This window comes from Mus musculus, chromosome 14 (assembly GCF_000001635.26).
Source record: "Mus musculus strain C57BL/6J chromosome 14, GRCm38.p6 C57BL/6J".
Taxonomy (NCBI): domain Eukaryota; kingdom Metazoa; phylum Chordata; class Mammalia; order Rodentia; family Muridae; genus Mus; species Mus musculus.
In genome coordinates this window covers 64,099,146-64,116,120 of record NC_000080.6, presented here as the reverse complement: position 1 = coordinate 64,116,120, position 16,975 = coordinate 64,099,146, and the positions used below count along the sequence as shown (strand labels likewise).

The 16,975-nt window shown below is 48.0% G+C and overlaps 1 protein-coding gene and 2 long non-coding RNA genes across 4 annotated transcripts; 2 read left to right on the top strand and 1 right to left on the bottom strand.

The window, feature by feature from the left end:
- Positions 1-325: 325 nt before the first annotated feature.
- On the top strand, positions 326-4,922 carry Gm17116. 2 transcript variants are annotated; one of them, XR_383498.4, is made up of 3 exons: positions 326-1,769; positions 2,179-2,289; positions 4,177-4,922. It is a non-coding gene; the product is annotated as a predicted gene 17116 (long non-coding RNA). The 2 variants fall into 2 exon arrangements; XR_874708.2 differs by lacking the exon at positions 326-1,769 and having other exon boundaries at positions 2,039-2,289.
- Prss52 (protease, serine 52) lies at positions 2,370-11,798 on the bottom strand. Its single transcript, NM_028525.2, has 5 exons — positions 11,678-11,798; positions 6,435-6,660; positions 5,242-5,489; positions 3,497-3,639; positions 2,370-2,654 (listed from the first exon to the last, which is right to left on the bottom strand). The coding sequence occupies exons 1-5, from the start codon at positions 11,757-11,759 to the stop codon at positions 2,388-2,390; spliced, it is 966 nt and encodes a 321-aa protein (NP_082801.2). The 5' UTR covers positions 11,760-11,798; the 3' UTR covers positions 2,370-2,387.
- An 87-nt stretch (positions 11,799-11,885) lies between these two features.
- On the top strand, positions 11,886-16,826 carry 4930471C04Rik (RIKEN cDNA 4930471C04 gene). Its single transcript, NR_046192.1, has 4 exons — positions 11,886-12,020; positions 12,620-12,659; positions 13,267-13,394; positions 16,265-16,826. It is a non-coding gene; the product is annotated as an RIKEN cDNA 4930471C04 gene (long non-coding RNA).
- The last annotated feature ends 149 nt before the right edge of the window (positions 16,827-16,975 follow it).

Genomic DNA, 16,975 nt, shown 5'->3' with positions numbered 1-16,975 from the left:
GACAGAGAGACAGAGACAGAGAGAGACAGAAAGACAGAGAGAGACAGAAAGACAGAGAGAGACAGAGAGAGGCAGAAAGACAGAGAGAGACAGAGACAGAGAAAGACAGAGACAGAGAGAGACAGAAAGACAGAGAAAGACAGAGAGACAGAGAGACAGAGACAGAGAGACAGAGAGAGACAGAGACAGAGAGACAGAGAGAGACAGAGACAGAGAGAGACAGGGACAGAGAGAGAGACAGAGACAGACAGAGACAGAGAGACAGAGACAGAGACAGAGAGACAGAGACAGAGAGAGACACAGAGAGTCAGAGACAGAGAGACAGACAGAGACAGAGAGAGAGACAGAGAGAGTGAGAAACAGAGCGAGAGAGCATGTATGTGTATGTGCACACACAGGGGAACTGATACTCTCCTGGCATCCAAGGGCACCAAGTGCCATATAGTAAACATGCAGGCAAAACACCCCCACACACAAGCTGTGGTCCAACTATTCCAACAATGACTGTCTCCAGTGGAAAGTTCAAGAATCTGAACAGTTGTTTGGTTCATGAGGCTGGATCTCTCAGGTGCTCTTTGGTATACACTGGAATCCCAAAGAAGTAGGGTCTAATACCAGCCAAGGAATGAACTTGCCATCCTGAGGGAGGGCAAGCAGGTAGAGAGCAAAAGCTTCCTCCTTCCGTGTCCTTCAGATAGGCTGCCACTGTGTGGCCCAGATTTAGAGTGGATCTTCCTACTCAGATGATCTGCTTGTAGGATGGTCTTCCTACCTCAAATGATTCAATTGAGAAAAATCTCTCACAGTTGTGCCCAGGCACTTGGGATTTAATTAATACCAGATGTCGTCAAGTTGACAACCTAGAATAACCATCACAGATGGGGAAAGAATTTCTAGGGAACTTTCTAGAAACAATGTTGGCTGAAGCTATGAAAAGGAAAAGAAGAGTTGGAAATTTTGATCTCAATATCTGCCTCTAAGTTACAACGGACATCCAATGAGTGACACACCCAAACTCCTTTTGGCAGGTGAGATGAATTTATTAGGGGTGACTTATGAAGCAGAGGATGGCCAGGAACAGCTAGAATACAAATCACCCCCCAACACACACACACACACACACACACACACACACACACACACACACACACACTCATAGGAAGGTCCTGCCTTCGTATGAGCAACAGACAAAGTTTGTTTATACCATCTCTGTTACACTTGGTTCAGTGTGCTCCCTGGTGTCTTAAAGAGTCAGGAGGTAGAGGTTTGGAAAACGTGAGGCACAGACACACCAGATGTTGGGAAAGTTCTGTGTTTATGAGTACTCCATTCTTGTTCTCTTTAGGGATTCTGCTGTTTTTGATAAACAACGTCATGCTGTGGAGAAAACCATTTGTTTCTTCTGCAGTCTGGGTCAAAGGACGGCTAGATAGGCACTTGCTGCAAGTTAGAGGATTAGTTTCACTCTGTGACTACTCCACAGAATAAAGGCAAAAGAGGAGGAATGGGCTCCTGCGTCAGGGTTCGCTGGACTGCCCCTCCTTCTGCTGGATTGAAGGTGAATCTCAAGGATTCTTGAGCTCACCGGAGAAAGAATTTGAAGATGAACATAGTTAAAGCACTTAAGAATGAACAGCTCCCAAGAGTCTTTTTGGTCAGCTTCAATGATGGATTCACCTTTGTGTTTGCAGGATTGTTTTATGTGTTTTCTCTAATTATATGGAATTCTCCCTGAGTCCAGTCCATGTATCAGAGATTATTCCCATGTGGTAAGTCAGGGGTCCATACAGGACTGTCACAATATGTAGGGTAAGTGGTATTGGCTTTCTTCAAGGTGGGCGGGTTGGTTAGCGGGAAGGTTGGTGGGTGGGTAGATTGGTGGGTGGGTAGGCTGGGTGGTTTGCTTGGTATGTTGGTTGGTGGGTAGGTTAGCGGGAAGGTTGGTGGGTGGGTAGGTTGGGTGGTTTGCTTGGTATGTTGGTTGGTGGGTAGGTTGATAGGTGGGTGGGTTGGTTGGTGGGTTGGCAAGTGGGTTGGTTGTTTGTTTGGTGGGTGAGTTGTTTGGTGGGGGGTGGGTGGGTTGGTGGGTTGGTTGGTTGCATTAATTTCCAAGCTACTTTTCTTGGCCAATTATTTACTCACTGCCTGACTAACCCCACCATTACTCCCTTTATAAAGAGACTCTGAACTCTTGGAGAAAAGACACACTGCTTTCCAGTCCCACTTGAAACTCTGCCAGTGATCCTCAGGCTTGTCTGGCACCCTCCTATAGCTGCATAGTGAGCTCAGGTGAGACAAATTACCCAATCATTGCTCAAACCTCGAAGCTCAGTCGCCTCATTGTTTCATACACTGAGAAGGGCACTTGGCAGTCTCACGTTTAATCATCAGGTTAGAAGAAACATTACAAAATATAGGAACAAGATAGCCCGGCAAGAGAGCACCAAAGGGCACGCAGAGTTCTGCTCATACATATAAGGCCTCCCCGCCTTCGCTGTCTGCTTGCTGATCCACCTCACATAGTGTGACACCTTGGTGTATACTCCTGGCAGATTCTTCTTGCCACAGCCCATGCCCCAGCTGACAATGCCCACCTGGTACCAAATGGCTGTGTTTCTCTTTTTGTTGCAAACGAGAGCTCCTCCACTGTCGCCCTAGGAAAGAAAAGTTGTGGGGAAGTTGAGGGCAATAGGGAAACTGCTCCCATAATCTGCTCAAGTGTGGGTGTCTGATCAAAAGTACTGAAGGGTTCCTACCATGGCAGTTTCTGGCTATTGTTCAGTTTTTCAGCCACAGGGGTGTGACTGTTGCATACGTAGCAAACCATGTAGGCAAAAGCAATTGGGTAAGTGATGACATGAAAGACTGATGTCTACCATCACCACCACCATCATCACCACCGAGATCGTTATTGATTTAATGTATCATTCATTTTGATATATCTTGTATCAAAGGCTTGTGCTTTTCCCACAAATTTGTTTTCTATCAGTTCAGCGCTCTCTATTTTACTCAAAAATGCAAAAAGTGAACAGAGTAAGCAAAAATCCACCATGCCTCATAGGAAGCCATTGGTTGGATCTACCAGGTACACAGATGGATATATGGCAAATGCAAAAAGAACGGTATCATGTTAAAAATGGTAACATGTTAATACTTAAATCTTCACATTTTAAATGGTGTAGGGAAATAAATAAATCAGAAGCCACACTCATAAGAGAGAAGGTCCTCCACAGACTGAGACAGAGGTTAGAGCAAGGCCACACTGGGATCTAGAGAGGTGGCTATGGCTCCCCTCTTAGACCTAGGAAGGAACAGGCCTTGCCCCCATCTTGATTTAGGGCTTGTATGATCCTAAGTCATGGTAGGATCATGTACATTGATTAAAGCCCACCCACCTTGTGGTTATTTGTCACAGTGGCCCTAAGAAATTGCTGTGGTATCTCATCCACTGGACAGAAAAGCCAGCCACCCTTCCCAGGTGAGCCCAACCCCTTACCTGGCAGGCATCCTTCCCAGGATCTTGAGTCCCAGCACACAGCATATTCTTGGTTAATAGAGACAAAATATAGCCACACCAATCCCATCTGTACAGATCCACTTTGACTGCCTGCAGAATTGTGGGTTGGACTCCTTTTTCACCTGAGCCAGAGGAGAAGCAAAAGAAGAGAGAGTCTCAGGGAAAATGGCCCTGAGTTGAGTGTCAGTACCCATCCATATCACACCAATGACAAAAGAACTTTTGCTCACCCAGAGACCAATCAAATGTGGGAGAGAGATAGGTATCTCGAAGACTGTCAAGATCCCCCAGGCATCCATAGTTCCCTAGTACTAGATCCCTGCTAAGTCTCGGCCTGAGTTCAGCATCTTCCAGCCCTAAGTAGGCACGAGCCCCAGCTGGAGTCCTAGAAACGTGTTTTGTTTGAATGCATGATGATCAAGAAAACTGAGGCAGATAGAGGGGCTTGTAACACTCTAGGACCCTTGAGACATTCACCAAGTAGGAGCTCACCACCCAAGGGGTGGATGCTTTCTTTCTCTTTAGGTATTGTCAAATCTTGTGTCTAGAATGCTTCCAGAGCAGAGAAAAGGTCAAAGCATATGTGTTGAAGGAATGATATCTGAGGACTTTGGGGTTAAAAACTTTGTTTTGTTTTGTTTTTCTTTCTTTCTCTTAAGCTCATAAAATCATCAGTGACTGACTCCCACCCAGACTGGGACTTTGGAACAGCATTAGAACACAGGTCCATCCACATAAGGACTTGCATGGAGGAAGAGCATGACCTGCAAAATGTCCCCTGCTAATTGATTATGGAACAAGACATGCTGTGGTGGTTTGAATATGCTTAGCCCACAAGAAGTGGTACTATTAGGAGGTGTGACCTTGTTGGAATAGGTGTGGTTTTCTTGGAGGAAGTATGTCACTGTGTAGGCAGGATTTGAGGACTCCTAGTTCAAGCCCCACCCTGTGTGAAAGAAAACCTCCTCCTCTCCACTGCCAGAGTCTCCTGGCTGCCCTTGGATTAAGATGTGGAACTCTCGATTCCTTCTCCTGCAATGTGTCTGCCTGGATGCCACCATGCTTCCTACTATGGTGATAATGGACTGAACCTCTGAAACCATAAGACAGCCTCAGTTAAATGTTTGCCTTTTGTAAGAGCTGCCTCCATCACAGTGTCTCTTCACAGCAGTGAAACCCTAAGACAGCATGCTTACCAAGAAGATGGACAAATGCGATTAGTTGGCAGGAGTGGCTGGGAAGGGGGTCTAGAAGTGGACTGTTGCTGGCTTCTGTAAAGGACACGTCACAGACTTAGCTGATTTTTACCCCCCCCCCCCTGGCCTGAATCTATGGCTTTCAAAAAGTTAGAGACCTTGACTTTACAAAAGCAATACAGATATCATCATGTGGAGCCGAGTCAGTATATACTGCTGCCCTGTGTCCTTTCATGGTCCCTCAGAATTCTACTGAGTAACCTTTCAGCCTTGGTTTCCCCAGAGGTTCTGCCCAGGGCTCATGTTCTATAGCATAAGCACACAATTTGTTCCAGGTCCCCAAAGTTTTATGAAGGCTAGTCAGCCTTGGGGGTACTGAGGACATGTTATGTCATGGGCCTTCAGTGAGAGCTGAAGTCATCATATCCACTAGGCAGAATTTCAAGGCCAGCAGAGCTTCTAGAATTTTCTAATCCTTCTGAACACCAGCCACATGCCACCCTGTATATCCAATCTGGAGTCACGTACTAGTATTAGTAATGCCCCATCCTGTCACCCAGCAGTTCCTCCATGCCTGTATGTCAGAGATTTCTGAAGTGCAGATAGGTATCCTGTTGACACTCAAGTTTAATGGGGATTTGAGCAAGAGCAAAGCTATGTCGTTGTCCAGGAGCCAGTCATCAAACTTTGGGTGCAAGAATAACTTGTCCACTTTCTGATACTTTATGCCCTTTGTGCTGAGGTCTTCAGTGCCATGAATGATCTCCAATTTAGAGCTGATTTAAAATAAGAAGAGAGAGAAAATGTAAATGATAGAAGTGGAGATGTGAGATTCCCTAAGGATTCTGCCCCCAATGGCTATGATCAAGAAGGGTTTGTCTCATTGTAGAGCAGAAGTCCAGAAAGACTCATGAGACTCAAGGACTTGTACACCAGCCCAGAGCTGGTGATGTGTGCACAAGGACTAGAGCCCCAACCTCACATCCCAGTGTCTCAAAGGTCTCTGATTTTGCACCCGTGCTCCACTCTCTGAGTCTCCAACAAAAGCAAACAATTAGTAATAGGCTTCCCCTTTGTCTGTATAGAGTTTCTTTTCATTTGTCTTTTAAGACAAGTTCTCTCTCTGTAGCCTAGGCTCGCCCATGACAAATAATCCTCCAGGCTCACCCTCCAGAGTGCTAGGTGACAGGCATGCACTACCATAACCAGCTTAGAAAAAGTGCTTTTTGAGAAGTCAGATCATGCCAGCAGATGCTTAGCAGCATGAAATGCCTGGAGCTCACAAGAAGATACATTGAATCGTGGGAGGAGATCTGCTTACTTCCCAGAGGTCAGAAGGACTACTGAGCCATGCGGGCCATTTTAGCACCTGAGAGAACAAGCATTCCATTACACACTAGTTAAGAAGACATTTCTAACTTAAACTTGTTGGCACAGGCCTGCAGGATCAGCTACTTGGGAAACGTAGGCAAGAGAATGACCGATTCAAGGCCTCTTCAAGCTACAGAATGAGTTCAAGGCCAGCCTAGAAACTTACTAAGATGCCTTGAGATAAAAAGCAATGGATGTCTGAGTTTGAGGCCAGCCTGATATGCAGAGCCAGGACAACCAGGGCTACACAGAGAAACCCTGCCTCAACCTAGCATGGTCCCCTAGGCTCAATCCCTGGTGCCGCCACCCACACTGAACCTGTCCCCGATGTGTCTTCCAGGAATACTCACTTGTTTAGTTGGTCGAAGCAATGGGATGCAGATAGAACCCACCACTCATTGAGAATAGATCCCCCACAGAGATGACTACCATGATTCATAATCCCCACATGCCAGGGGAACTCCAAGATGTTTGCAGGTTTGCCTCCCACGATAGCAGAAGCAGGTTTGCCTTCCACGATAGCAGAAGCATTGTTAAGTTGTTGGGATCTGCTACTCATTCGCCGGCCACATACCCCTCAAAGAAACGGAGAAGAGGAAGAAAGTTTTAGGGTCTAGAAGTCAAGTCTGAAGGGCCTGGAAAAAGTTTACCTTACAGGCCTGTCCTTCCCACACATACAGGCAAGAAGGACTCAACAAAAGGGCATAGATAGAAAACCCACACTAATCCAAGCCCCCCCCCCCCCACACATATACACACATAGGCCTCTCAAGAGCTTGGCTACACATGTGTGGAGAACACGGGAGGTTACTTTCACTGCCACCTGCTTCTTGAAGTGGTCCTGTAGGGCCCAGAAGAAGGGAGACTCAAAGCCACATGGTGGGCAGCTGGATCTTGCTATTCCCCTAGGACTGTGTAGCAATGCCTCTTTCTTTAAACCATGCCTCACTGTCCCCTGAAATATGCTATAGGCCTGGTGTTGCACTGTGCATCAGAAAACCAATCATGGGAAGAAGATGGCTTAGTCCCACCGGCTCTCTGGTTCCTGTCCTGCTTTTCCTATTGTGATTAGGGAACACACTTTCATGCAACTTTAATCCCAAGGATCATTCCAGTCCCCCCAGAAGTGAGTTTGGCAGTTCCTATGGGGCAGAGTTGTTTTGACATCTCTTGATGTCTTTTCCCCCTCCTCTCCCTGTTTCCTCTCTTCCTTTCTTTTTCCTCATTTTTCTCTTCCTTTTCTACCTCCTCTTCCTCCTTCTCAGTACCATGGCTCAACTCCTGGGCCTGGGGCATTGTAAGCAAACATGCTACCCCTAAGCCTACTCATACCCTTCCAGTATTATTCCAATTAGAGAAGCAAAGGCAATAAAATCTACAGTATCGCATACTCGCTGTTTGCAAAGCACTGTCCCATTTGGCCTAGCATCATCACTGCCCTGTTTTAAAGAGTGAAGCCTAAGGCTGGACATCGGGCGAAAGCCCAACAGCTACTATACAGCAGAGAAGGGTCGGGAACATGGGTGAAGATCTAATGGTGATGGCACTCTCACAGTTCTTATAGGAAAATATAGCAGTATTTCTAGACCAGCTCTCTCTAGTCACAATCTCCATCCATGTGTCATCCTAGTCCCCACTCTACCTAATGCTCTCTCACACACTTCTGTCCCAGAACTTCACCACATATACCCTGCTAACATATCACTGAGACCACATATGCTACCTCTGTACAGCACTACCACAAACCCTATCCACACAGTCTCACTTCACACCCTGTTCCCATCTAAGTCATCACTTATCACCAAAGACCTACACCACCCCAGGATTCCACCATATAGCCCACTCCCATATACACCACCATCATAAAACTCCATCACCAGAGAACTTTACCACACACCCCACTGCCACACATCTCCATCACCAACTCACACACCAACACCACCGACCCCTACCACACAATCACTCCACACACCCACCATTCATCACCAATCACTGTGTCACCACCTAACATTGCCACCCCCACGGCCAACCATTGCTTCTCTGTCTTTCCATTTCTTTCCCAACATCATAGGCCTGTTTTCAATTCCCTAGAAGTGACCTGCAGTTTCCTGCCTCAGGGCCCCTCCCCTTTCTCCTCCCTGATCTGTGCCCCTGTGTGTCCTTGGCATCTTACCTCAATCGGAAAGTGAGTTTTGCTGATCTGGGCAAAATTGAGACAGGAGAAGCTGGAGTTTGAGGCTAGCGTGGGTTATGGGGGTACTCTGTGTGTGTGTGTGTGTGTGTGTGTGTGTGTGTGTGTGTGTGTGTGTGTGTGTATGTGTGAGTGTGTGTGTGTGTGTGATGTAATTTTAAATTACCTTTATTGCAATATCATTTTTGTATGAGATATTCTCTTCAGAACACCAGCAATAGTCAGCAAATGTTTGCAAACTCTTGACATCGGCTCCTCTCATTAGAGTCTAATCTCCATGCGGGCAGGAGCCATATGTGACTAATTCTTATGGCCACACCACCTAGACAAGAGACTAGTACGTTGCAGGAGCCCAGTACATAGTGCTGGAATAAATGGATGTATTGGGGATGGTATAAACTGGACAGATGGATAGATGGAGTAGGTGGATAAATGTTTGGATAGGTGGGTGGACCAGATGAGTGTGTAGATGTACTAGCAAGATAGTATCCATCCATAGGGCAGTATTAATGGTAAAACTGCTTAAACCACCAGTGTCAGGAAGAGATGGCCAGAGACTGAGGAGCCTTCATTCAAAGGCATCAACCCTTTGAGCTCCCAAATCAGGAAGCCAAGGAAGAGGGAGAGTGGGCGATTGGCAGAAGTGCCATTGCATCTGAGGGAGAGTGGGCCGTCTGCAGAAGTGCCATTGCATCTGAGGGAGAGTGGGCCGTCTGCAGAAGTGTCATTGCATTTGAGGGAGAGTGGGCCGTCTGCAGAAGTGCCATTGCATTTGAGGAAGAGTGGGCCGTCTGCAGAAGTGCCATTGCATTTGAGGGAGAGTGGGCCGTCTGCAGAAGTGCCATTGCATCTGAGGGAGAGTGGGCGATTGGCAGAAGTGCCATTGCATCTGAGGGAGAGTGGGCCGTCTGCAGAAGTGTCATTGCAGGAATCCCTGCCTCGTCTCCCCTGCTCATATCAAGGAGGCGTATTTTCCCTTCCTGATGGACCCCAGCATCCTACAAGGCACCTGCAATCTAATCGCAGATAGAGACAGTTGGCATTCCAGCAAGAGGAATTACAGTACAGTAAAACAGGCGTGTTGGCCTGGGGTGGGAGAAACTAAATGTTGATTTGAGATGGCTGCTTTGAACGTGTACACAAAATGATGTCATTCGAAATCAGGTTGGGTTCGCAAAATGACTCGTTTTAGTCCTCCCCTCGTTTTGAAACATAGTGCCATATGTCACCTGTTGAGGATCTTCCCTGAGTCAGCTACTGTGCTGCGTGCATGAGCAACAGACTCTTAATAATCCCCCAAACCCTCCCCGGGATATCCGCAGTCCCACTTTACAGGTGAAGAAAGAAGCTGATCACTCAAGCTCACGCAAAAGCAGGGGCAGAGAGGGACTTCCAGCTAGTCCAACTGTTTCTAAACCCAGCTACCCCTTTCTGCTCAGAGCTTCTGTAATAGCACATACCGCCCAACCTGCCCAACCTTTAAAAGCCTTAATTGGACCGATAGCATGTGGTTTGGATAATTGCTCACTGGGGTGAACCTGAGAGGTTCTAGTCAAACATCGATTGTTGGGACCCTATCCACCCAGAAGGCAGGCTTTTGAGGGTGGAGGTGGGAGCAAGGCTTCCTTGGAGAGCTGGGTCTGATGAGTGCTTAAGTGACTATTGCTGTCCTCTGGGAAATGCAGTGTGATGGTGCATCTAGGCTTAGCAGAACTGCCAGAAGTCTGGGTGCTGGTGAGAGGTGGAGTCCTGCAGCCCCGAGAAATGTCTCTCAGGAGCAAATGGAAAGAGTCCTCTGAAGTCTTGGGATGGATGGCGGTGCGTAGCCTTGCAGGCTTCAGAGCTGAGTAATGACTGATAGTGGTCCACACTGCCCTATGGATGGATACTATCTTGCCAGATTTAAAGCCTATAATCAGCCCATCAGTATCACTGTCAAGAGCAGACAGAGAGGAGGAGATAGCTCAGTAAAGTGCTTGCTATGCAAGTGCCAAGGCCTGAGTTTGATCCTGCAGAACCCAGGTAAGATTCTGAGCACAGCAGTGGGTACCCTCACTGGTGATATGGAGACAACATCCCTGGGACTTGTTGGCTGGCCAGTCTAGAAGAACCAAGGAGCTCGGCATCTTGACAAAGATTGGCATATCTGGGCCCTGCAGGTTTCTCCACTCTGTGCTGAGCCCTTTTCCCCTTGCTGGCCTGTCTGCCTCTGCAATGCATTAAGCTCTTTCTGTGTGCAGAGTCTTTACCCCGTGCTTGCAGTAAGTGTGCCTCCCCATCAGGGAAAGCAAATATCATGAGTGCAGAAAGACTCTACCTGACCAGCCAATTCCTTCGGCTCCACCCAGGTTTCCAACAACACCAGTCTGTTTTGTCTGTTTCCTGCCATTGTATAAGACAGACAGCAAGGTTTACTCAGGGGTTTTGCTGCCATACTGGGTGTGGACTTTAGGGTTCCTTGCTTGCAGGAAAGTACCCTACTTGTGAGTGGCTATCCTCAACCCTCTTCACTTTTTATATTGGGAACAGAATCTCATTAAGTTGTCCAGGCTAGTCTTGAACTCACTCTGTAGCCTAGGCTAGGCTTGAACCTGAGATCCCCTTGACCCATCGTCCTCAGTAGCTAGATTAGAGGCCCGAACCAACAGCCCAGCTTTTGTGTTTGTTTAAGGCCCATCCCTACTACCATACTGAGGAAAACTCTGTCCTCCTCTACTATAAATACAGTCTCTAAAACAGCACACCCTGTGGCAGAGGCTTGAAATTTGTTGACCACCTCATTGACCCAAACTGTATACGTTCTCTGTACTCAAACAGGAGCCCATCACAGGGGATACTGATGCCCTGCCTTGCTTGAGTGATGTAATATATTAGACTTGACATTAGATCATTCAGAAGGTTTTCAGCATGGTGGAAGAAGGAAGAGTCTCTCTGCAGATCCTGCTGGACTTAAGCCTTCCTGATGTAGCCACTATGCACCAGTGACCCAATAGCTGGGTGCCTTTTCTGAAATGTGTACTGGTATGGCCATTCACTCTAGGAAACTCTAATACAAATTTCTCAGATACAAATTTCTCTCTCTCTCTCTCTCTCTCCCTCTCTCTCTCTCTCTCTCTCTCTCACACACACACACACACACACACACACACACACAGAGAGAGAGAGAGAGAGAGAGAGAGAGAGAGAGAGAGGCTCCCCAACCCCCAACAATTTTAAAGGACAGGTGGTATAAGAATACCAGTGATCATTTGGTCAAGAACCAGCTGCCTCAGATCCCTAAATCCTGCCCCACCCCTGCCCCAAAGTACTGAATCACTATCCCTGGGAAGTTTCCTTTGGAACTAGTTCCCGGGTGATTCTACCACCCTTAGGGACTGAGCCACAGAGTCCCCAGAAACCTACATGCCAGTGAGCTACATGCCCCAAACAACAGGAGGACCAATGGCAGCAACAGGCCTGTTCTTCTGTCCTTCCATCGTTTCATCGGCTTGCCTGCACATCAGCAATGGGGAGCTCCAACACTGAGGCAGGTGATGGCGGGCTGGGCCTAGATGAGCACTGAGATCACAATGGGCCTGGGTGGGCCACCCTAAGCAGCAGGTGGCCTCCTGAGACCTCCAGGAGATGGAGGATAGGAAGGGTGTAATGACCTGGGTGACAGTGGAATCCCAACAGACTGGTTTGTAGATGCCCCAGGACACAATGGCTAGAGGCACAGCCTTGATGAATAAGGAAGGAAGCTGAGGTATGTCAAATAAATCAGATGACACAGCAAAGATACCAGTGCACACTCTGTGGGAGAGAGCTTATGTCACCAGAGATATGACCAATAGGACGTTGGGGGAGTCACTTGACTTAGAGTCTCATATTTGTCCAACAATAGGTGATGATACATCTCTGTGGCATTGGAAGGGTTAATGCACCGAGACAGATGTTCTCAACCTTCCTGATGCTATGACTCTTAAACACAGTCCCTTCTATTATGGTGATCCCCAACCCATAAATTATTTCCATTGCTACTCCATAACTGTATTTTGCTACTGTTATAAATCATGCTGTAATTATCTGTGTTTTCCTATGGCCTCAGGTGACCCCCGTTAAAGGGTGGGGACCCACGGGTTGAGAACAGCTACACTAAGGCAGGTATCCCCGCTCAGGAGCAGTCATATTTTGAGCCTCTGATATAACCCTCAGGTTTGCTACTGTCTCCCAGCAGAGACAGAACCTTGGCCACCAGCTCCTCTCAACAGGAAGCTCTCAGCCCCAGGCCCTGGGGACAATCCCTCTGTGGGGAGCTAGGGTGGAACCCCCCTGCACTCATTTCTCATTTGTGTTTGCTCCTAGCCCTATTGAGCCCACCTGGGAGGATGCAACCAGAGGAACAGTAGGTATTCTCTGAGCTCTGGGAACTCTTAGGCAATCTGAGCGAAAGAGCAAAGAGAGTGCCTTAACACCATGGAGAAAGGGTGTCACTAAGGGTCAGGACAGGGTCATGGTGCTGGGTGAGGGAGGGGCCATGAGGCAGAGTTCTCCCGAGGAAAAAGCTGAACCTAGAATTGGCCTGGAGATAGAGCAGGAGGAGTTTGCTGGGCTGTCTGGAGGCGGCTCAGTCCAATCAAGGGCTCATAAGCACAAGGTTGTGTTTGATCCCCAGAACCCACACAGAGGTAAAAGTCAGGTATAGCACCCTCGGAATCTCAGTGTTGGGGAGGCAGAAACAGGCAGATCTCTTGGGGCTTTCTAGCCAGGAAGCCTAGTCTACTTGAGTGAGTTCCAGCCCATTGAGAAAATTCTATTTCAAAGTAAAGGGATGGCCTCCATCTCAGGAAGAACACCCAGGTTGTTATCCTCTGGCTTCAACACCCAGGTTATCCTCTGGCTTCTTTCTGTATGTTCACCTCCACACACACAGACAAGCGTGCACAAGCTTGCACGCACGTGTGCACACACACACACACACCCTAAATATACTAATGTAATTTTTTTTTAAGTCTTGGAAATGTCCATCAGAATGACTGCCTCATGAAAGGTTAAACAGTTCACTATGGACGTGAGATTCGTCATAAGGAGAATGAGTAACATGGCCACCCGCTGGAAGCTGAGTTTTGGAATTCATCAAGTAAGCTCCTATCTTTTCACTGCCAGTGAGGGGCAGAAATGATGGGAAAGCTCCCCACCTTTGTTTCTTACAACAGATCCTGTGGTTCTCACTATTTATAAACACTTGGGCCCTGGGGTTGGGGTGGGGGCAGTGTCACATGTGCATGTAAAATGGAGTAAGCCATTCATAGAGATTTCCCAGAACTTCCCGTACACGCCACCCCCACCCCGCTGTTCTACATAGCTTCCAGGAGAACACATTTGTGTTATCCCCATTTGTGCCCCAAACAATCTCCAAGCACTCACATTTTAACCAAAACATGGGATCAGGCCTGGTGGCACAGGTCTGTAATCCCAGGCCTGAAGAAGGAGGCAGAGACAAGAAGATCGTAGGTTCAAGGCCAGCCTGGACTACAGAATGAGTTCAAGGCCAGATTGAGTAACTTATGTCTTATTTCAAAATAGAAAGGAAAAAAAAAGGAGGGTTGGGGTTGCAGCTTAGTGTACAGCACTGGCCTAGCACGTGTGACGTTATGGGTTCAAGGCCCCTGTTCTGAAAATGTGGAAGGAAGGAAATGAAAGAAAATACAAGTCAAGCATTTGTAGCAGCTTTATTTGCAACTACTAAGCCCCAATAAGAACCTACATGCCCAGGCTTAGGGGACTGGTTCCCCAGGTGGCTCACCTACACAGAACTAAGACTGCTCAGCAGTGAAGAGCAGCCATTGCTGAACCTGCCGGCACCCCAAACACAAGTGTGCTAGGCCAATGACGAAACTGAACATACATGGCCCCTTGCCATATGATCCCAATAGTATGTCATTCCAGAAAGACACAACCATGGCAGAGAGAGAGCGCCTGCCATAGACAGGGCCCAGAGCTCAGGGAGAGATGGGAGTAGGGGAGGAAAAGGTTCTGCGTCTACTGTACAGGCAGGTGCATGTCTTTCCATTCACAGGGCCTCCAAATGGCACACTTGCTCCACAGAAGTGACAACTCGAAAGCCAGACTTTAAAAATGCCGCTGTACTTTGTACACAAACAAATCCCCCAATATAAAAAACAGAAGTGGTGGTCCCGCTATGGTTTGAATGTGAAATGTCCCCTAAGCATATCTCTCTCTCTCTCTCTCTCTCTCTCTCTCTCTCTCTCTCTCTCTCTCTCTCTCTCATGTGTGTGTGTGTGTGTGTGTGTGTGTGTGTGTGTGGTGTATGTATTGAGTTGGGTCTCTCTCTATTACCTTCTGCCTTATTCTCTTGATACAGTCTCTTACTGAACCTGAACCTTGCTGTTTGGACTAGATTGGCCAGCAAGTTATTGGGTTCCTCCTGCTCCACCTCCCTACTGCTGGGATCACAGTTGTGTGCAGCCATACCCAGACACTAGGCAGATCTGAGGATGCAAATTCAAGTTCCTGTGCTTGCATGAGTGCTCTTTGCCTCTGAGTCACTTCCCTCCCTCATGGGCCTGCATACTCAACTCTCTACTGACACGATGTGACCAGCTATAAACTCTCATTGTCACTAGAGCAAGCAGCCCTCCCCTACCATGGTAGACTGTGCACACTCTGGAACCTGCCGAGTCACCCAAGAAAGTAGCAAATACACACCACTTGCTGACAGCACCTCCGCTGGAATTCTAAGGCCCACCATGTGAGGAGAAATCGGGTTTTAATACCGTCTTTCTCTGTGAAAGACACACACACACACACACACACACACACACACACGAGAGAGAGAGAGAGAGAGAGAGAGAGAGAGAGAGAGAGTGAGAGAGAGAGGTATGCTTAAGGGACATTTCACAAGGCCTCCACCACAAGATAACATAGGCCGATTGGATAAGTTAAGGACAAAGTTGCTGAAAATTCTTCAGTTCCCAGCTTCCAGCCAGGCAACTTTCTGTGTCCTCCTGTCACCCTTCCTCATTCCTGTGTGTGTGCGTGAGTGTGTGTGTGTGTGTGTGTGTGTGTGTGTGTGTGTACCTGTTACTCTTACAAAAGTATTCTAATAAGGACACTATCCTGTAGGCCAGGGCCCCACCCTTTTGACCTCAGTTAACTTTAAATGTCATCCTTAGTGGTTCAGCCTCCCAGTGGGTTAGGAACACAAACCTCGTTTAGAATACATACACAGCACTTCTCAGGCAATACTGATGGTAAATAAATAAATAAAACAGAGGAAAGGGGGGGGGGTTCAGAGCATACTGCTGGGTAGAGAACTTGGGAGAGAAACAGCGGCAAATGGGGGCACGCTCTTGAGAGGCATAGCCTGATAACAAGGATATTATGTACACACTGAAGGCTGGAGGCATGTAGCCAGGTGACATTCACCTTGTTTTGCCTCCGTGACTGGGATTTGAAGTCAGGGGCAAGTCCAGATTTCAGTGTATAATTTACATTATAATATCAGCTATTCTGCTGCTGGAACCCTAGAGTTTGGCTGGAAGGCAGCCCCTAAGCTCTCCCAGTCAACAGATCCCAGGCTTATAAGAAAGGAGGGGGCTTTCCTCTCGTAAGGTTCTTGTCCCTACCTATAAAACAGCCCTGCCCAATCTCTGGCTGCACAGGGGACTTTCACTGTGGCTCTAAGGAGCAAAGCCCCTGCCCAGATGCCCTGCGAGCTGTGTCCTTGTGAGGTCTGTGCTCTGAACCCCAGGCCAAGAACCTGGGGAGCCAGGTCAAAGGAGGACATGGCCTGTGGGCTTGTATCAGCCACCACTACCTTCCATGACCCAGTTTAAGTCTCCATGGCATCTGCTGCCCAGGCAGGAAACACATCAACACAAGTGGGGGGAGGAGAGCGGAGGAGCTATTTGGGGCAGGAGACAGATTAGGAAACAGACATTGTTCCCTGCGGATCGCAGCCTTGCCTTTTTCCCTTTTGGATTTCAGCTCTGCCCTGATTCTTTCTTGCATGAGACCAGTTGGATCACTGCGTGCAGTGCTTCAGAAGTTCAATTCCAGATCTGGAGACTGTGGGATCGGGGTGCAAGGCTGGAGAGGGCCCTGACCTTGTATTTCCAGGAGAGCCTGCCTGATAACTGTCCATCTTCCCGGAGATGAAAGTGCTGGGACAGCTGAGAAAGGTGGACCTAGACTGAGGGTTCAGTAACCCTTCTCTTGGGCCTCTCACAACTATTTGAATCCCTGAGGTGGAATTAGGAAGGTTGACAGCTATGAGGGCAGGGCCGAGCTCAGTTAGGGAGGAGCTGGAATTTCAACACTGAAAACTTGGATGAAGACATTTTGATGTTGGCATGAACATCATGGACATTGTAGCAACTAAACAGACTAGCCAAAGCAATCAGCCATGAGGGTAGAGAGACTCTCTCCTTCCTAGACCCAGGGAAAGCCACAGGGGTGAAGAAGGGGCCATCAGTGGGAACTGGGCCAGTGACAGCACTGTGACCTAAACAGGAAGGGGAGAGGAAATAAATACCCCACTGGCCCTCTCACTTCCTGCTCTGGTGCTTTGGTTACTGCTTTCTGGAGGGGGGGGTGCGTCTGACAGCATCCAGTTGCTCAGGCCTTAGGAGACAGCCCTCTAGGACCCTGGTAAGAACAGCAAAAAGATCTGAAGAGGGAGAACTGGGTCAAATGGAG

Bases quoted from the DNA above. Each gene is read 5' to 3' on its own strand.
- Prss52 (NM_028525.2), bottom strand. From the start codon at position 11,759: ATGAAACGATGGAAGGACAGAAGAACAGGCCTGTTGCTGCCATTGGTC. The intron at 6,661-11,677 runs GTAGGTTTCTGG...CGTTTCTTTGAG, and splicing joins GGCATGTAGCTCACTGGCAT to GGGTATGTGGCCGGCGAATG. The intron at 3,640-5,241 runs GTACGTGACTCC...CCTCTGGCTCAG, and splicing joins ATGGGGCATTACTAATACTA to GTGAAAAAGGAGTCCAACCC.